Raw genomic sequence first — 18,745 nt, 5'->3', positions numbered from 1 at the left:
ACGTGGGAGATAATAATGCTAAAAGAAAAGAATCCCAAATGTACCATTTTAAAACAAGAGACATGTGGGGGGCCTTGACCAAGGCCTCCTTAGTCAAAGGAGCCACAAGTTCTGATCTCAGGGCTGTGAGTTCGAGCCCCATGTGGACTACAGAGATTACCTAAAAATAAAAATCTTCGGGGGCGCCTGGGTGGCTCGGTTGGTTGAGCATCTGCCTTCAGTTCAGGTCATAATCTCGGGGTCCTGGGATCGAGCCCCACATCGGGCTCTCTGCTCAGCAGGGAGTCTGCTTCTCCCTCTCCCTATGCCTGCCTCTCCCCTGCTTGTGCACTCTCTTTCTGTCAAATGAGTAAATGCAATCTTTGGGAAAGAAAGAAAGAAAGAAAGAAAGACAGCACCCCTCCAACAGGAGGGCAGCTGGGGGGAGGCCTGGGAAAGCCCAGTCCCGCGAGCCGCGAGCAGTGATGCTCCAACAGGAGCCCCTTGTCCTGCGCTCGGAGCTCTGGCTACTATGCGGCAGGCCGCCATGACGGGCAGCAGGGTGAAGGTAAGCAGTGCGTCTCTGCACTCTTCTAGAAGAGTCCAAAATTATTTCAAAATACACAAAGTGCGAGAAAAGGTGCGGTTTCTGATGGGAAAAAGGCCTCCCACTGAGGGCAGAAGCAGACGCAGAAGCATGCCGGTGAGCAGCGCAGGGGTTAGGGCCACACGCCTGCTGCAGGACAGTCACTGGAGTCCACGTCAGCCACGGCCCGCGGGGGCGCTCTTCTCTCCCAAGGGCCACAGCTCACATCCCCAGGGAACGTCCAGACCGTCACGGAGACCATGAGAAGAAAAGCCCCATGGCTCCGGACCCCAGACACCCAAGCCTTCCGCCGCAAACCCAGAGCAGCTGAGCTCTCCCTGCAGCCGGCACGGGGGGCTGGGGGGCCGGAGCCCCAAGTCCTGCACGCGTGCCCACGGCCTGCCCTCGGCGAGCGTCAGGGAGCCCAGCGTCCGAAGCCCGCCAACTCCCAGCCCGTCCTGGGGCTGGACGTGCACCCCCGTGGTGCTGCCTGCGCCAAGAACGTGACCGGCGGGATTGTCTTCCCGCTGCCCGTGAACACCGTGGCCACTTCGCTCCCTTGCCCTTACGTCTCTGTCCCTCTCCGAGTCTACTACCTCTGCCTCATGCCGCTATAAACACGCAGAGCGCGTCTTCCACGACCAGCAGTGCCGCAAATTCACAGGAATTAAAAATGTTTCAGCTTAAAGCCCCAAAATGGGTCCATCTGGACTTACCAAGCCGATGCATTTCTTTAATATGCTCCACACGCTGAAGTCACTTCTGGAGAACATCGGGGCGGGCAGCGAGGTCCTGCAGAGAAGCGACCGAGAAGCAGGTACTTACTCCGACGGCACGACGGTCGCTCTTGGCCAATCAGAAACCACACGTCTGCACTAGAAGCTGCGGTGCTGCTCCGTGCCAAAGAAACGGTCATGGCCACACGGACAACTTTCCTTGTCCTCCACAGAGTCGGGGACAGGGCACTTCCCTACCCTGGAGCAGCCCCGGGCCCACAGGCAGAGGCCAAGACATGAGGACACAAGAGGGAACTGAATTAACAAAACCTTTCCAGAAGCCTGCCATAAGGCCCTTTCAAACGTGAGTCTGTTTTCCTGAGCGACATTCCTCGCCGGGCTCTCTTCCCACCAGCTTCTGGGGGAAGAGAGGGAATCCGGAGCGGTCTCCCTCCTGGGAATCTGGAGCTGGGATAGGAAGCTCTCTCCTCTGGAAAGAGGGAGCTGAGCAGACTAGGAATCCAGATGTGGGGGGAGGTGTGCTGGACCCACGCACTGCAGATAACCCACTGGCAGGCAGCCACACTGTGGGGGGACCCCCAGAAGGTGCCAGGGTCAGGAAGGGCCCCCCTGCCCCAAGGTGAGCCTTATGTGAGTCAAAAGGAAAAGCCGGAACTAGAGAGACACAGGAGGAGAGCGCCGCGGCCAAGGGGGCCGAGCACACAGAGCTCTGCTGTGGGAAAGGCCCAGGGGTCCCCGAGGACGAGAGAGGCCCCTGTCAGCTGGGACCAGGGACAATGGGACAGGGGACAGGGGCCTGAGCCAGAGGAGTAGGACCAAGGCTTCGTCCCAAGAGGAGGGTAGCCTTATAGTCCCCTAACCCAGCTGAGACCCTTCTGTTAGCCCTCACCGGGGACCACATGGACATCGGCTGAGAATTCCAACCACGAGGTGGAGGAGGCCCAGTCAGACCCGCCTTGTGGAAAGATGACTCTGCCCACAGCACGGAGAGGAGACGAGAGGGTGTGGAAGCAGTTAGGGGCACCACGAGGCACGAGAGAAGTGGGGCCAGCGCCTGAGGCACAACAGAGGGGCTAGGAGTCCTGAGGGACCCAGGCCCGTGGAACAAGGCCAACATGTCAGAGCCGGGCGACAGGGCACAAGGGAAGGCACGCGGCACTAGGCCGACGTGTGAACCAGACTCCCGGGGCACTGAGGGGATGACGGCAGAGCTCAGATCAGCAGAGCCCTACCTGCTCTCAGACAGGCCATCTGGGCATGCCGGGGGAGCTCTGACATCTGCCGAGCGAACGGACGAACAGAGGTGTGAGCGAGGCGTCCGAGTCCCCCCGGTGCACACATCCAGCAGGCACGGGGTGGAAGGCTCAGAGCGGGGTCTGCGGGCATGCTGGAGGGCTCCCTCAAGCCACAAAGCAAGTCATCATGGCGCGGACAGAGGCCGCCTTCCCACTGCCCTGGATGCCGCCCAGGGGCCCCAGCACAGATGACAGAAGCCGGGTTGCTCCTCCAGCTCAGGGCTCAAGAGAGCAAAGGGGTGCCCCTGCAGCACAGGGGGGGGCGGCCACGGACGCCCTGGGACAGCCTAAGTTACACCCGCAGGACAACATACCTGTGCTTCTGAATTCCGTTCTCTCGAGGGGGCCTCTCCTCGACCTTTCCGACCGCACTGCTTCTGCCAGTGTCCACGCGCATCACTCCAGCAACCCTCTGATCGGCCTCTGAAAAGTCCCCGGCAGAGTTCTCAGAATCAAAGCCTGCACACGACAAGCAGATCGGTCATTCTCACAGGACTGGGAAGATGCCCAGTCCACCTCTAAGAGTGCCCGACCCCGCAGCGGAGTACCAGAGGCACTGACACACGCTGTAGCCGTGAGCTCTGCCCCAAGAGCCCTAGGCCGAGGCTGAGGACACGGGCGCCCTGGCTCTCGGGGGCCTTTTGCACGAGCAGCTCGGCCGGGCTGCGGCCTGAGGTCTGGCCCTCCGGCAGGGAGCAGTCTGGCCTCGCTCCAGTGGGGCCCACCTTGAGGCTCAGCACACTCTGACCCTGCGCGAGGTCTTGTTCTAGAACACGGGCCACGGCAGTAGCCTCTGCGGAACAGGAACCGTGCGCCGCACACACGCACTGTCAGACACATGCCGGTGAACGAGAGGCCGAGCACGGCCAGAGCGGTTGGAGTCAGCCAGCCTCCCCCACAGCACAGAGCTCCGGCGGTGGGTTCCTGGGGACTTGCCCACTGGGAGGGCCTCCTCCCAGAGCAACGAAGGGGCCTCGCCAGCGCTGGGCCGCGGCTGCCAGGACAGAGTCCATCCAGCCGGGGACGGGGCTCCAGGACCACCGCGCTCGGCCGTGACCATGACCACGGGAGGGAAGGCACGAGACCCAATGGGAGCTGAGCTCCCGCCGGCCCCTCACTTGGCAGATGAAGGCGAGGCCCGGGGCATAAGGCCAGGCGGGGGAGCACTGCCAGCCCCGAAATGTAAACAAATCTGCTGCTGTGCTTCCCTGAGCACGTGCGGACAGCCTCCCCGCGGCTCCTCCCCACACACAGGTTCACGAGCGGCAGCAGGTACCGCTCTGCGCCTGGGTGGCTCAGTGGGTTAAGCCTCTGCCTCCGGCTCGGATCATGATCTCACCCCACATCGGGCTCTCTGCTCTGCAGGGAGCCTGCCTCCCCCCTCCCTCTGCCTGCCTCTCTGCCTGCTTGTGATCTCTGTCAAATAAATAAAATCTCTAAAAAAAATAAGGAAGATTTTAAAAATTAAAAAATAAAAATAAAAAACCAAAACGTTCCCCTTCCATGGTGCTGATCCTTGGCCAAAATAACTGCCTCCCCAGCCTTCATCGGGTGCCTGCCGGGCTTGGACACTTTGTCCTACTTTTTCCTCCCGGCCATGGACTCAGACCAGTGCTCCGCAGTGAGGCAATCAGCCTCTGCGGCTCTCCGGCTGCATCACTGCACTGGGCGACTCGGTGCCTTTTTTCTATTATCTGATTTGGAACCGAAGGACTGAGGTGAGAAGGCGCCGTCCCCCGGACAGCTCTGTCCTCCTGTCTCAGGGACACGCAGAGGAACGCTGTGAGCACAGAGGCAGAGACTGAGCTTCTCTAAATGGCTGCACAAAGCTCATGTCCTCTCTAGAGAAAACTCTCCAGGCCAAGGTCAGAGACGTGTTCGGGAATCTGGCTACACTGGTCCCAGGCCAAAGGGAACTTCCTATGAGACCCCGAAGAGAGGGGTGCACCAAGGCCGCTCTCCTGCTTACAAACACCATCGCCCCCCACAAGGGCCCGGTGGCCCACGGGCCTGAGTCCCTGATGACCGCCGCGCTCCGTGGTGACCAGCTGCACACGGTGACTGAGGAGGGAGGTCGGGCAGAGCAACACGCTGCCCAAGAAGCACGTCCACGAGGAGCATCGCAGCCCTGAGATCGAGATCGTGGAGGAGGACTTAATAATTTGGCCTCTGAAAACCATAGGCAGCTCAGCACATCCTACTTCTTGGGTTTCAAAGAAGGAGTCAGTAGTCGGGGGCTGCCAGTCCCCCAAACTGCTGCGACCCTTGGTCTGCGGCTGGTGAGTGACGGTTAGCCCGAGAGCCAGCAGACAGATATGGTGGCCCACGGCCAAGCAGGCCTGGAGGGCACAGTGACAGCAGTCACCAGCAGAAGGAGCCCCTCTAACCTGACAGTCCGCCACTAAAAACCCCAAGAAAGAGTTCAAAGTTGCCATTATGGTCCTCTACCTAACGGGGGGACTGGGACCACCGGAGTCTCTCCAAGCCCCTTCCCACCAGTAACGGTCCTCAGCAGACGACACACGATGTTCCAGATGTTGCCCATGAGAAGGAATTGCCGGCTTGAGCGTGAAGGGTCATTAGGACCATGTGGTCACTGTACACTTGCCCCCTTAGGGGCTCGGGGCTTCTTCCCACCAATGGGGAGAAGAGGCCACTTGAAGCCAGTGTGAGCTGGGCCAGCGCAGCCCGCCCTCCCCTGCCCATGCCCAGCCCCACGCACGCACACGTTGGCCTTGCCCCGCGCTGGTTCCTGCAGGCTCATGCTGTCGTCTACGGGCGGACAGATGTCAGGGGCACACCAGTCCTGACAACGGTCTCAGGAAAGAGAAACTAAACCAGATCTAGTTCTAACGCACAGACAACAAGGCGTGATCAGTGCGTACGAACGACGTAAGAAAACGCGCCATCTCGTTTAGGGATCCCGATAAGAGCACGTACACTCCAGGGCAACTTTTAAACCCAAAACTCAGTTGCCCTTTCTTGTTACGGCCTGTGGCCTAGAGGCTCCCCCCGCATGCTTCTGCGGGCGTCAGTGCGGGGGAACATGTCCCACTTCTCGCCTGCACGGCTTTACCGAGCCTTCTCACGCCCCCAAGGCCCAGTCTGGGGCCTGGACGCCACGGCCTCGGAGTCACTTCCTGCCCCACTCACCTGTGACAGCATCGAAGAATTCCTCCTCGCCGTTCATCCTTCGGTTGCCGGGCTCCCTCGCCGCCCGGTCCCGGCCTTTCTACGGGGCCATTGCGCCTGACCTACATCAGCGGGTAAGTAACTGTACGCTGGCAACTTCCCTCTTGGTAAAGACCCAACAGGCACTGGAGATCTAAGGGGAAACACATTTCCATACACTTAGCTTTCACAAGTTTTATGGTTTAGAAACATTTTTAAAATACCCAATCAGCATTATTGGAATCAATCTCGATTTACAATTTAAGCAAAGAAATTAAATGAATGATCTAACAAATGCATGATCTCAAAAAATATGAGAAACATTCCTAATAATATAAATATCCATCAGCCAATAACAGATTAACAAGTAACCATTATCTGAAGTTGTTTTAAAAAATCGTTATCTACAGTTGTATAAGGAAACAGGAACACTGTAGTCAACAGCACGAGAAACAAGTGTTGGCGAGGACATGGAGGAAAAGGAACCCTCGTGCCCTGCTGGTGGGAAGCAGTCTGGGGCAGCCACTCTGCAGCCCAGGAGGGAAGGGCCTCAAACACTAAAGCCAGAGTGACCATGTGATCTGGTGATTCTGGGTATTTACCAAGGAAACAAAAACGCTGATTCTGAGTGATAAATGCACCTTTACCGCAACAGTAAGGACAGCAGCCAAGACACAGAAGCAACACAGTGGCCACAGACAGAGGGCCGGCCGAAGATGGGGGTGCGTGTGCGCGCGCGTGTGTGTGAGAGAGAGAGAGAGAGAGAGGGAACACTACTCCGCCATAAAAAGGACAGAATCTTGCCGTCTGCAACAACATAAATAACCCAGAGCGCGCGGGGTGAAATACGTCGGAGACAGACGAATACCACACAACGGCACTTACATGTGGAACCAGAAGACAAATGAATAAGCAAAAAAACAAACAAAAAGCAGAAAAGACCTATAAATACAGAGAAGAGACCGACGGCTGCCAGGGGCGTGGGGGAATGGGGGAGGGGAGGGTCAAGCTTCCAGCTGTGGAGGGAACAGTCACAGGGGCTGTCGCCAGGGGCACTGTGATAGCAGGCTGTGGCGACAGACGGCAGCCGCACCTGTGGTGAGCTCAGCATCACTGGGTTGTACACCTGACACTAACGTAACATTGTGTCAACGATACCACCTTATTTTAAAATAGTAACAAATTCTTAAAAAGAAAACAGTGAGGGGCGTGTGAAGCCCCAGACTCTCATGTTCGCTCAGGTGGGGCTCAGGTGGGTCTCAGCGTGGTGAGGTCAAGCCCCGCACTGGGCTGCGCTGGGGGTGGAGCCTGCTGGAGTGTCCCCCCACCCCACCCCCGGCCTCATGCTCTCCCTCGCTCTCTCCCTCGCTTTAAAAAGAAAAACCACACAATGATGGATGCGGGGAAGCGGCCGGACAGGCGGAAGGGCAGGTCAGTTGCGGTGAGGTGCTCACACGTCTGGGGCTCAAACACACCCAGAACCTCCCGCTGAAGGTCGCTGTAAACAAGAAAGTGCACAATGACGCCCGAGCCCGTGTCCCACCGACTTTAAACCGAGTTTCCACCCCAGAGAATTAAGGCAGCTGTGTAAGTGAGCTGCTATCGACTTAGACTTTCTCAAAATTATTTTGGCAGAACTCATGCATCCCTTTATGAAAAGCAGGATTTTATAAACAGCAGCAGCAGGTCAGCCTTGTCCCCAGACCTTTCCCTTTTTATGAAAACAGGCTGAGTCTACATCTAACTGTGTCAGCCACACTGACGTTGGGGCCGAGCCCGCCTCCCGGTTCTGGGGCAGCGAAGGCTCAGGCGGTCCCCAGGAAGGGACACGCCCTCCGTCCTTGGAGCGGCGGCACAGTGCTGGGTGACACCTGCTCCTCTCCGGCCGTGTCCTGAGCACACGTGAGCTTCCACGCTATGGATCGGGCCAGCAGGAAGCCGCCCTGAAATGCTCTCAGAGATCCCGTTCTTCCCACCATGTGGAGCCAGGCACCAGGCAGCTTCTGGAAACACCCATATGAAGCCTCGCCCAGCGGTTCAACGTTGTCGCCTACCACGTTAGGGAAGTGACCACTTCCTCTAATTCCTCTCTGACATGACCTGTTCCGTCTATGACACGCAGCCACTTGCCCAGTCCCTCTGGAAGCCGCTTGAAGGAGCCAGAGTCCCTGGAGGAGAAATGGCTGACTCCAGGACCAGGATCCGTCCTGGGCAGCAAGAAGCCAGAGGTCCCATCACAAGGCTCGGGACGAGCCCACAGAGGCTCCTGCGGCGACAAGGGAACCACCTAAGTGCCAGCGCGCGGCAGGAGATGCAGACACGTCAGACACAGCTGAGCTCGCCGAAGACGAGGTGGTCCCCCCGGGGGACGCCCACACATTGAAACCAGTCGCTGACCGGGAAGCACCAAGCCTCCATCCAATCTTCTTTTGGGTGCGGGCTCTGGGCCACCGTCTGGCTGAATGCCAGAGGGGGAGCGGCGTGACAGCCAGACTCCAGCAAGTCGGTGCAGGGGTGGGGGGGGTGCATGTGGGGCACAGCTGTGCAACACTGACAGGTGGCCGTGTCTGGTGCCGCCTGGAGGCCGCCCACCAGCGGTGCTGTGAGACACGAACCGGGTACGCCACGTGCCCATGGCACAGGAGGGCACCACACCCGTCCACCGCTGTGCCCCGGAACCTCAGCCCAGACGCGGCCCGGCCTCCGGCTCTCACTGCCAACCTAAGGAACACAGAGCATAAGGCAACGCGCTGAGCCCCAGCCTGATGAGAGTCAGCAAAATCCAGACTCTCGGGATGTCTGCGCGGCGACCCAGCTTCTCGGAGAAACAGGTCACAAAGGACGGAGCAGGGCAGGAGGGGGCCTCCCCAGTGCACCCGGCCCACCAGCTACACGTCTGGCTACGCCCTGGGCTGAACGGTCAGCCCTGCCCAGGTTGAACGTGTGGCAGAGAGTGGAGGACCAGGTCCCGACCGAGGGGACAGGTTCAGGGGTGCGCACGTAGGTCAACATTTACTGGACAGCTTAAATATGGGTCCTTGGTTGTACCTCGGTTAAACCTCAAATAAAGTACTTTTCAAAAAGGCACAGGTGTCCTAATGGCATACTCACAAGAGACCTCTTTAGAGCCACACACTGAAGTCCACGTAGACGGAAGGTTACCGCCGGGATCTCCAAGTGACCTGGAAGCAGCGGGCGGGGCAGGTGGGTGCTGGCCCAAGCCAGTCCCGGAGGAAGCCGGGATGGGTGCACAGGGGACCCTTGGCTCTGCCACCTGCCTTCCTGCACACTGAAAATCTCCCATGATAAAAGGTACATGAAAAGCCATGACATTTTCTTTTTTATATGCTTTCTCACCCAGAATAAAACTATTAAAATATTAAAAATAAATCAAACAAAATGCATGGAAATCTTTAAATTGAGCCTCTAAGATGTCAGGCAGGACAAGCGCTGGCTGTCAACCAGGCCAGCGCTTAGAACCGGAGCCTGCCTGGAAGGCCTCCGCCACAAACCGCACACACTGCACAGGGTCAGTGATGGGGTCCGCACAGCACCCGCAGGCCGACTCAGTCTTACCAGGTCAGGAATTAATTCTAACAGTCTCGAGGTAATTCCTGAAAGAGCTGTCTTCATTTTGCCTGGGCACCCAAACTCCCCACTGCCACAGACCATCAAGGCCAAACGGCGATTTCCCTCACGACGTCCACAAACATCCGCCAACGGCCACTTGGTGCCCGGCCTGGGGGGCCCCGGGAGGCTGTGAGGGGCGGCCCCAGGCCCTTCACACGCCTGCCGCCCACCTGGCCTCGTCGCGGAAGAGGGGCCCCGGCCACCACCTGGGGCCCTGCAGCATGTGGTCGTCCACCCAAGGGGCTGAGCTGTCTGGGGTGCTGGACATGGGTCTCCCACCCCCAACCCTGGCCCACGCACCCTGCAGAGGGGAGCGCAGGGCCGTATGCATAAAGCCACCCCCACCCCCCACAGCAAGAAGGCGATGGAACTAAGGGACACTGAGGCTCTGTCACTCAGTCCTCCACCTCGGTACACGGATACACAGCAAGTCAACTGCTCGAGAAACGGCATCGAGAAGGCAGAATTTAGTATTTCCTACATATGTTCTTCTTCACGCAGATTTTATTGTGCATTCAGAAGACATGCACGAAGACAGTATTTCAGGAAAGGGCTTGCCTGCTTGCTTGCTTGCTTGCTTTTAAAATTATCTCCTTCTGTCCCACTGTCCCCTCTTCTAACTGCAGACAAAACGCAGGAAGCTCAGCCTGTTCTGCCCATTGTCACTGGCCTCCTGGCATCGGGCTGTCCTTCTGCACTGCCCTCGGGCCCTGGAGTGATGCCACGGGGCTGACCTGGCCTCACGGAGGGAGCAGACGAAGGAGGCAGAGGTCCTGACCCCTCCGTGTGGGGACCTCCCGCCATGGGCTGCACGGACTCCTCACTCCCAGACTCTTCAGGGGGACACCAGCCCATGACCTCACCATTCCTCCCAGTCTCCCACAAAATGCCTACTCTCTTGAGAAGAACCGCGGCTCCTTTACCGTGTGCGCCGGCTGCCATCCGCACGTCGGGCGCCTGGCTCCACACGGCACGTCCCGTTACCACTTGTACAAACACAAGCACACTTGAACAAACACCACTCCAGGCTTGCAAACCCAGCTGTACCACGCTCTTTAGAAAACCAGATCCACTCACACAGGAGTAAGGGACTAGCTAAGGGACACAGACACTGACCTTCATGGTCAACCCACCAAAGAGATGAACCGTGCGTGATTTCTCCTCTCTATGGAAAACAAGCAAGGCGACCTAGGTGTGACCTTCACAAAGGAAAGGGACACAGCTATGAACACTCGAAAAGTACTTTTGCAGTTCAATATCAACTGTGAACGTCAATTGTCCAAAATAATATAAATTCTATTGAATAATTTAAACATACGCCGGCAAGCATCAACCCGACGGGTGGGACATGAGGACACAGAGCGCTTTGGACCTCGCCCCGCAGGCTGGAGGCCACACGGAGCACACAGGCCACCACCCAGCAGCGCCCGCGGCGCACGTTCTTCCCGAGCACACACGGGACAGCGTCCAGCAGAGGCTGCAAGTCAGGCCACAACCTACATCTCAACAGATTTTACAAAACAGTCTCAGGCAAAGCATCCTGTCACCCTGAAAGGCGAGGAGTTAGAAATCAAGAAGAACAGGAAAACTGGAATATTCCCAGACGTGCGGCGATTCGATGGCGGGCTCTGAAGCAAGAGATCAAAGAAGAAACCACAAGAGCAATCAGGAAATACCCAGAAACAAATGAAAACGCACACTCCGTGTGCACAAACCCGGGCGGTGCGGCAAAGGCAGCGCCGGCGGGACTCGATGAAGCAACACCGACATCAAAAAATAAGAAAAAACTCTCAAATCAACAACTTTACGATCTAAGGGAAAAGAATCAATACCAAGGTTAGCAGAAAAAGGGGTAAGAATAGAAAAACCAATGACCCAACAAAATTGATCACCGTAGCGAGGCCGACAAAGAGAAAGAGAGGCCGCTGCGCGACAACCGGACATCGCCACCGAGTCCGGCAAATAGGGCTGCGGTGAGTGCCGCAAGCACCGGCACGCCGGCCACCGGGACCCTCTCGCTGAAGTGGACAGACTCCCAGAAACACTAGCCCCACCACCAAGACCAATTCATACAGAAACAGAAAATCTCTGACGAGTAAGGAGACTGACTCCGTGATCAAACGTCTCGCAGTGAAGATGAGCCCCGGGTCTGATGGCTTCCATCACGCCCGTCAGAAACAGAGGTGGGCGGGCAGTGGCCACCTCCACCAGCATCCGCAAAGCTCTTGTTACCCTGTGGCTGTTAAGGTCAAGGCTGAATGCTTCTGGAAACTGGTGCACGTGCACAGTGCAGAGGACACGGGGAGCCTCAGGCTAATGACAGAGCTAACCCGAAGTCCCCACCGCCTCCCGCAGGGCGTCTCCTTCTCCAGGAGCCACCTGGCCGGCAGACCCCTGGAGAGATGCTCCTGCGACACTAAAATGTTACTGGGGATGCAGCGGGCACCAACACGGGAAACACTGTCCCTCCTGAGTGTGAGCCACACGCTCGACTACAAGTGGGAAGAAGAGACAGACAGAGGTGGAAGAAGGAACTCAGGAAAAGGAAAACCAAGGTCACCTGGTGATGTTAACATGCCCCAAGGAGAAGGCCAGCCCCGAGGTATGCCACAGCCTGCCGGCTCTCTCCACCACGCAGCCCTTGAGGCAGGAGCGAGGGGCACGGAGCCACCGGTCCCTGTGTCTCCAGAGACCTCACCCCTCCCCACAGCAATGCCACTGTGGGCAGACAGGGCTTCTTGGCTACACCGTCCTTGTGGTCACTCATGTTTTAGTGTTTTAGTCTTTACTGTTTAAGTGTCCACTTTGTGCATGAAACCTACCCATCACTTGGATGCCTAAGACCCTCACCCTACCGATGCCCAAAGTGCCACAGTTCCCAGCTTCTTTCTTCTGTAAAGTACCAAAAACAGGGGCGCCTGGGTGGCTCAGTGGGTTAAGCCTCTGCTTTCAGCTCAGGTCATGATCTCAGGGTCCAGAGATCAAGATCCACATCACGCTCCCTGCTTACCAGGGAGCCTGCTTCCCCCTCTCTCTTTGCCTGCCTCTCTGCCTACTCGTGATCTCTCTGTCAAATAAATAAACAAAACCTTTAAAACACACACACACACACACACACACCAAAAACGAATGGAAACAGGCTCAATCTGCACCGGCTCCAGAGCCACAGCGCAGAACCTACAGCCTGGCTAGAGATGCACTTGTCTGCTGGGTCTGGTGCAGTAGCCTGTGAGCACCTGAGCCGCCGCTGCCTTGTCTGACAAAGGCAAGGCTTACTCTCATGTAATGCTAATGGACTGAATGCCTTCCACTTCACCGTCCATCTGGACACAGCACTCCAGGCCCTCACTGGGCTGAGACCATGGGTGACCTTCTCATGGACCACGCAGCAGCCCCAGAAAGCCCCGGTGTTCCGGCCACACAGAAGCACATGGAAAGGAGGTGGCCAGCAGAGCAGGGAGGGGTGGAAGCAACGACTGGACCCACTGGCAGAAGCCTTCCCCAAACCCACCTGTTAGATGTGACCCAGCAAGGACACTGCGCCCAGCCTGTTTGTTCTCATTTCCAAGCCCGCCTGGACAGCTCAACCCTCACGGAAACGTGCCACTGCCACCCGCGACGGAGTTCAGGCCCTCGTCCTCCCGCAGCTGGCGGACAACCTGCTCTACTCACGCAGCCTCTGTCACCAGGTGAGCAGCACGGGGCTGTGCACTCCCCGTCCCCCAGGCACCCCTCACACCGGGTCTCGGTGACCTCGGGCAGGAGCGGAGGCGGACCTTCTGGACACGGCTTCCCGAGACCTGTGGGAACGTGGCCCCGTCCGGAGGCACGTGACGCTCCACGAAGGGGCTGGGAGCCGTGTGTTCTGACGCGTGTGGCTCTCTGTCTCTGCCTTCCCCAGGTCTGTGCCACCAGCATGGCGATCAGCGGCCTGACACCGGACAGGATTCACAGGCTCCGCTCCAAGGGCAGGTTTCAGCTCGGCTCTCGCACAGACGGACAAGCGGCAGCCCGGCCCGGAGCTGGCGAGGCCCGCATCCACACTGGCGCCCAGCCCGCAGGCGGGTCAGCGGCCATCACACTGGGCCTGCGGGACCTGTTAGGGGTCCGCGCACGAAACAGTGCCAAGCCCTTGTGCTACGCAAACAAATGTTCGTGCCCATCGCCGATGGTGTCCCGTTCTCCGCGCCAACAGGGGACCCTGAAAGGCAGGCGGAGGGAACACCGGCCGGGCCCCAGGAGCGGCGACAGCCACCGCAGGGGAGCCGCACCCCCCGCGGGCTCAGCAGGCAGGAGCAGAGCACCCCGTCACGCCGGCCGTCACACCGGCCGTCACACCGACCAGCTCCCTCTGGCTCCCGGGCCCCCCCCCCAGCGGCGGAAGGTTCCGCAGCGAGTGCCAGAAACACCACGTGCGTCGAGGCGTGAGCCCGGCACCAGGACGCGCCAGCTCTTTTGCACACACACTGGGCTTCACCCACCTCGTCATTCTGTGACACAGGAAAAAGTGGTTCCAACCCACAGCCCGTGACAATGCGTGCGGACACTGGACAGGGAGCTCGACCACGGCCTGCAGGCGGTGCTCGCAGCAAACCGCCGAGCAGCCGCCATGCCAGCGGGCACGGTGCAGGGCGCTGAGAACCGGGGAATCCGTAGGGCGCGCTCCCCACCCCCGCCACAGCAGGCCCGTCAGAGCGGGAGAAGGCCACCGCGTCCCGGGGAGAGCCCGGAGAGCTGAGGCGGGGCCTTAGAACCACGCTTCTTACGAAATCGCGCAGGTTCTTCCGACGGAAGAGCCCCGTGACGCTAACCCAGGAGCCCTCCACCCTGGCAGGCATCAGCCTTCCGCCCAAAGCCCAGCTACCACAGAGACAGAAGCCACAGCACCTCCCAGGGAGCCGGGCCCCAGCACAGGGGACCCCTCCGGCCGTCCTCCCGCCCGGTGGCCTGCCCTGCTCCCCCTCGGGGTTCTGAGTCTCTGGAACACAGGTGCTCAGTGCCCGACCCAACAGGATCCTCCCCTCCCCGCGGCTGGACAGTGTCACCACAGGGCCCGCTGCTCCTGTCACTACGGTCACTCTTCACGGTGCCTCTTGTCACTCTACAGGTTTCCAGTTTGGACGTCAAATCATAGTCCCCGCTGGTTTCAAGGCAGCAAAGTCGCTTTCCAGCCAAGCAGGGGTCGGAACACCGCTCGCCGTCCCTCCCCGTCAGCCTCGGAGCAGCCTCGTCCATTCAGTAAAACACACGGCCCCCCTTGCCCCGTGGCTGCCGTAGGTTCCTCTAGAACCTGGACTCAGTACAGCTTCCCTACAGACCATTCTCACGCATGTCACGCCCTCTCCCCAGAACTCCTGCACCAGCCTGGAACAAGCCTTACTCTGGGCACCTTATAACCCTCCGTGAAGGTACAAACTCAGCAGTGAGACAGGCCTGTCCACCCAGACGGTCCCCACGGCTGACAGGCCACAAGCCTGGAGACAGCCCCAGATCCTGGACACCCCGGGACCCAGGGCTTCTGGAACAGACCATCAGGCTCGGGGGGTGAGGCCCAGAAGAGCACCCCCGCCCCCCCCCCAGTCAGACCCCAAGGCTGTGCGTCTGGGAGCCAGTTCAGCCAGGACCGATCCCGCAGCCTGTGTCTCAAAACAACCTTCCTGGCACTACCTTGACAGAAAGACAAAGCGAGCAGAGACACGCAGGCAGCCAGGATCTTCCGACATCAAGCTTCTTCAGACAGTCCTTTCCATTTTTTTAATTAAGTTTTGTCGGGGGGGGCGCCTGGGTGGTTCCCTCATTTAAGCATCTGCCTTGCACTCTGCTCACGATCCCAGGGCCTTGGGATGGAGCCTCCCATCTGGCTCCCTGCTCAAGGGGGAGACGGCTTTTCCCTCGCCCCCTCCCCCTGCTCCAGAGCTCTCTTCATGCACACACTCTCTCTCCCTCAAATAAAATCTATTTAAAAAAAGATTTTTTTTAAATTTTATTTTTAAGCTACCTCTACACCTGCCGTGGGGCTTAGAACTCACCATCCGAAGATCAAGAGTCACAGGCTCTAGCGACAGGGCCAGCCGGGCACCCCAGACAGCCTTCTGTAAGAGCCTGCTTCCTATCTAGCTCCACACAACGGTTATCATATTTGTGTGACCTGAAGATCCGATGGAAAGAACAGTGATTTGAAATCCTGCCAGATAACCTGAAGTTGCTTTGTGTGCTTCAGAGAAAAACGGGAACCACCATCAAGTTCACAGACAGTCTACGGGGCTCTCAATCACATTAAGGAGAGCTGCGGGACGGGCCGTGCCCCACACCATGTCTGAGTCTGGGCTTGACCCCAGCCCGAGTGCCACGCGCTCCAACACCAAACCCTTGGAAAGAGCAGAACTTCCAGCTGCCACACAGAGCAATCACCCCCGCAGAGGCTGCGTTTAAAGCGTTAACCGCGAACCGAAGATGCTACCTCTGAGGACGGAAGTACTTTTTATTACTCAGTCGGGTCTGAACATGGAAGTCTCCCGCAGTCTCAGGAAGCTGGAGTCGTGCTCCAGGCTCAGAATTAAGCCTAACACGAGGCAACGCACACCCGACAGTAAGCCCAGGGTCCGCCCACACCAGCCTGGCGCAACGGCGATGTCCCTGCGTGTGCAGGGCCCTCCACTGTCCCAGGGTCCTTCTGGGGCCAGGGGTGTTGGCGTCAAGTCCTGTACGACCCCATCTCAGTAGTCAGAACTGTAGAGTTTCCTGTAACTCATTTCAACAAAATGTAGCCCTGCTGACCAAAGATGTCTTTGGCTTCACTTCTAACCCGCAACCACATGTGTCTGTGCATCACGGTCAACATCAACGCTCCACGGACCAGGAGAGAAGATGTGCAGAGCACCCGTGACAATGCTGGGTGCCCGCCATGGCACGGTCTACACTGATTATGTCCCTCACAGTAGCCTGTTTTACAGGTTCAGACCCTGGGAGCATGGAAAGAGAAGTCACCCTGCCTCCACCCAAGAACCTGCATGTCTCCGGCCCTGAGCACTCCCCGCTGCCCCTGCCACCTTCAGAGTGACCCAACTCTCAAACGGAACACGTCGGCCACCTGGAGGGCTCGCATCACAGCTCTCACTCAAAGATGTGAGCCCCACCTGCCTCCTATCCACCACAGCCAAATTCCCAGGAAAAGACGAGACCCTGGCTTTCCATGGAAATACTAAAATAGTTTGCGAGAGACAGCTGACCCCCTGTCTGAAGACAGCACGGGAGTCCACGCCAGGTTTCAAAACCTTCCCCAACAAAAAAACAAATGTCACTTTTATAATTAACTGAAAATAATAAAATCTTAAAAGACTCATTTGCCAGCATTCCCTAGAGGGCAGAGGGCAGAGCTAAGGGACTTGATGGTGACAGTCAAGCGGTACTGGAGACGGACTGTCACACAGAGCGCCAGGCTGACCCCTCAACGCGCCCGAGACCAGGAACGCCCGAAGCACACGGTTCACAGCCACGGCAGGTGGGGGCTCAAAGCTGAGTGCGGGTCACAGCCTCGACCTGCTGGGCATGTGTCCCTCATCAGCCCACTCTAACTCGGCCTTCCCCACAGCGCCCCCCAGTCACCTCAGTGCTGACCAAAGAGTTGGACGGCAAGGGGACTATTTCAGCAAAATCTGGGACAGCCAGATGAATTAAATATTTCAGAAGAAACACACTGGTTTTATAAACACGCGTGCTCACAAGAAATGACCACCTGTCAGGTGTATATGCCGGAAGCAGCACAATTCGGACACAGAGTAAGGAAGGCAACCAGAATATTTCAGAAGCGATCAGGACGAGGAGACTGTAAATAACGCGGCTTCCAAAGGCAGCGTGGGGAGGGGGTTAAGGTGGAAACACTGGAGCCAGCCTGCTTGGGTTCGAATCCCTGCCGGTCGCCTAGCACGGGGGCTTGGAGTAAGTCACCCACCCTCTGCGCTCCTTGGGCTCCCCAAGAGCGCAGCGAAGGAGGCGGCACCCCAGAAACCGAGCGCGGGCGGTGCAGCCGGCTGCGGAAAGCAAGTGCTACCTGGACAGGCCGCGGGAGTCCGGAGCTGCCGTCCGTCCACACAAGGGCGCGGGAGGCGACCGGGAAAGCCGCTCCCCGGGAAACGCAACCGCCCGTGCACCGCCCAGTTCCCGCCGGCAGCACCGCGCCAGGCACCGCGGGACGAGGGTTGGCCCTGACGCCTCCTGCGGGAACAGGGGGGCCGGGAACGGGCCGTCCCGAGCGCTCACCGCGCGCCGGGCTGGGGCGGGCGGGGGCCCCGCGTCCGCTCAGCGGCCCCGCAGGTCGCCGACACGCGCTCCCGGGAGGGGGCGGCCGCTGGGGGCCGGGAGAGCGCGGCCCGCAGGCGCGTCAGGAAGCCCCCCCCCCGCCGCCCAGCGGGGAGCCTCGGGGCCGGGTCCTCCCAGCACCCCCGCCGGGCCGCAGGGGTCAGGCCGCAGCAGGCAGCGGGCCCGGCGGGGCGAGGCCCGGTCCGCAGAGGCGCCCGCGCGGCCCGGAAAAGGGGCCGGCGCCGCCGCCGCAGCGGAGCGGATCGGGTCGGGTCTGCAGCCGCGCCCGGGCGGACCCCCGGGGGAGAGCCGCGGGCGAGAGCGCGGCCCCCGGAGCAGCCCCGCGGCCCGGCCCGCGCGCTCGGCAGGTCCGAGGCTCCCCGCGCCCGCACAGCCCGCGTCGGACCTGGGCGCCCTCCGCGCCGCCGCGGGCCGCAGCCCCCCTCGCACAGGTGGTCGCCGCCGGGTCCCCGCGGGCCGCTGCCCTCCGCGCGCCGCGCGACCCCCGAGCGCGCCCCCGCCCGCCCCCCGGGGCCCCGCCGCGCAGCCCACCCGGCTTCCGGCGCCGCAGTTGCCCGGCGACGCGGGGCCCCGCCGCCGCCCCCCGCCCGCCGCCCGCCGCCCGCCGCCAACTTTCCTCCCAAGTTTCCCCGGGGCCGCGGGCCGGCGGGGCGGGCGGCGGGGGTCGGGCCGGGCTCGGGGGGTCGGGGGCGGGGCCGGGTCCCGGCCTGGCCGGCGGGCGGTGGGCGCGGGGCCCCGGCTCCCCTCCCCCTCCCCGGCCCCGCCCGGCCTCCCGCCGCCCGACGCCCGCCGAACGCCGCCGACGCGGGGCCCCGGGGGTCCCGGGCCACTCACCCGGACCGCGCTCCCTCCGGCGCCGGCCGAGCCTCGCCGCCCACCCCGCCCCCGCCCCGCAGGCCCGCGACCCGCTGACACCGAGGCGGAAGTGCGGCCGGCCGCCGGGCAGACTGACAGCCCGCGCTCGCCACTCGCAGCGCCCGGCGCCAGAGCGTCAGCCGCCGCCCACCCAATCAGCGGCCGGCGCGAGG

At 60.0% G+C, this 18,745-nt stretch overlaps 2 protein-coding genes across 6 annotated transcripts in view; both read right to left on the bottom strand.

The window, feature by feature from the left end:
* Nucleotides 1-18,729, bottom strand: part of OSBPL2 (oxysterol binding protein like 2) — a gene marked incomplete at its 5' end in the record, with an annotated part of 36,123 nt that extends 17,394 nt beyond the window's left edge. Inside the window, 4 exons of one of the 5 annotated variants that reach the window (XM_082746395.1) lie at nt 1,282-1,357; nt 2,912-3,056; nt 5,751-5,922; nt 18,552-18,729. In XM_082746395.1, coding sequence (XP_082602521.1) covers nt 1,282-1,357; nt 2,912-3,056; nt 5,751-5,787 — 258 coding nt within the window. Of the gene's footprint in view, nt 1-1,281; nt 1,358-2,911; nt 3,057-3,575; nt 3,658-5,750; nt 5,923-17,448; nt 17,620-18,248; nt 18,354-18,551 lie in introns of those variants that run through there. The other 4 variants (XM_082746398.1, XM_082746397.1, XM_082746396.1 and 1 more) reach the window with 4 other exon arrangements.
* LOC309872361 (uncharacterized protein) lies at nt 9,977-17,440 on the bottom strand. Its single transcript, XM_082746404.1, has 2 exons — nt 13,479-17,440; nt 9,977-13,441 (listed from the first exon to the last, which is right to left on the bottom strand). Exons 1-2 carry the CDS (start codon nt 14,234-14,236, stop codon nt 13,132-13,134), a joined length of 1,068 nt encoding a protein of 355 aa, XP_082602530.1. The 5' UTR covers nt 14,237-17,440; the 3' UTR covers nt 9,977-13,131.
* Nucleotides 18,730-18,745: the final 16 nt, after the last annotated feature.

This window comes from Mustela nivalis, assembly GCF_964662115.1.
Source record: "Mustela nivalis genome assembly, chromosome: 8".
NCBI lineage: Eukaryota > Metazoa > Chordata > Mammalia > Carnivora > Mustelidae > Mustela > Mustela nivalis.
Note: the sequence above shows the minus strand (reverse complement) of the source record. Positions and strands in the feature narration are given on the sequence as shown.

Coding starts and splice junctions, on each gene's coding strand:
- LOC309872361 (XM_082746404.1), bottom strand. CDS start 14,236: ATGCCTGCCAGGGTGGAGGGCTCCTGGGTTAGCGTCACGGGGCTCTTC. Junction 13,442..13,478: donor ACAGGTCCCGCAGGCCCAGT/GTGATGGCCGCT, acceptor GCTGGGCGCCAG/TGTGGATGCGGGCCTCGCCA.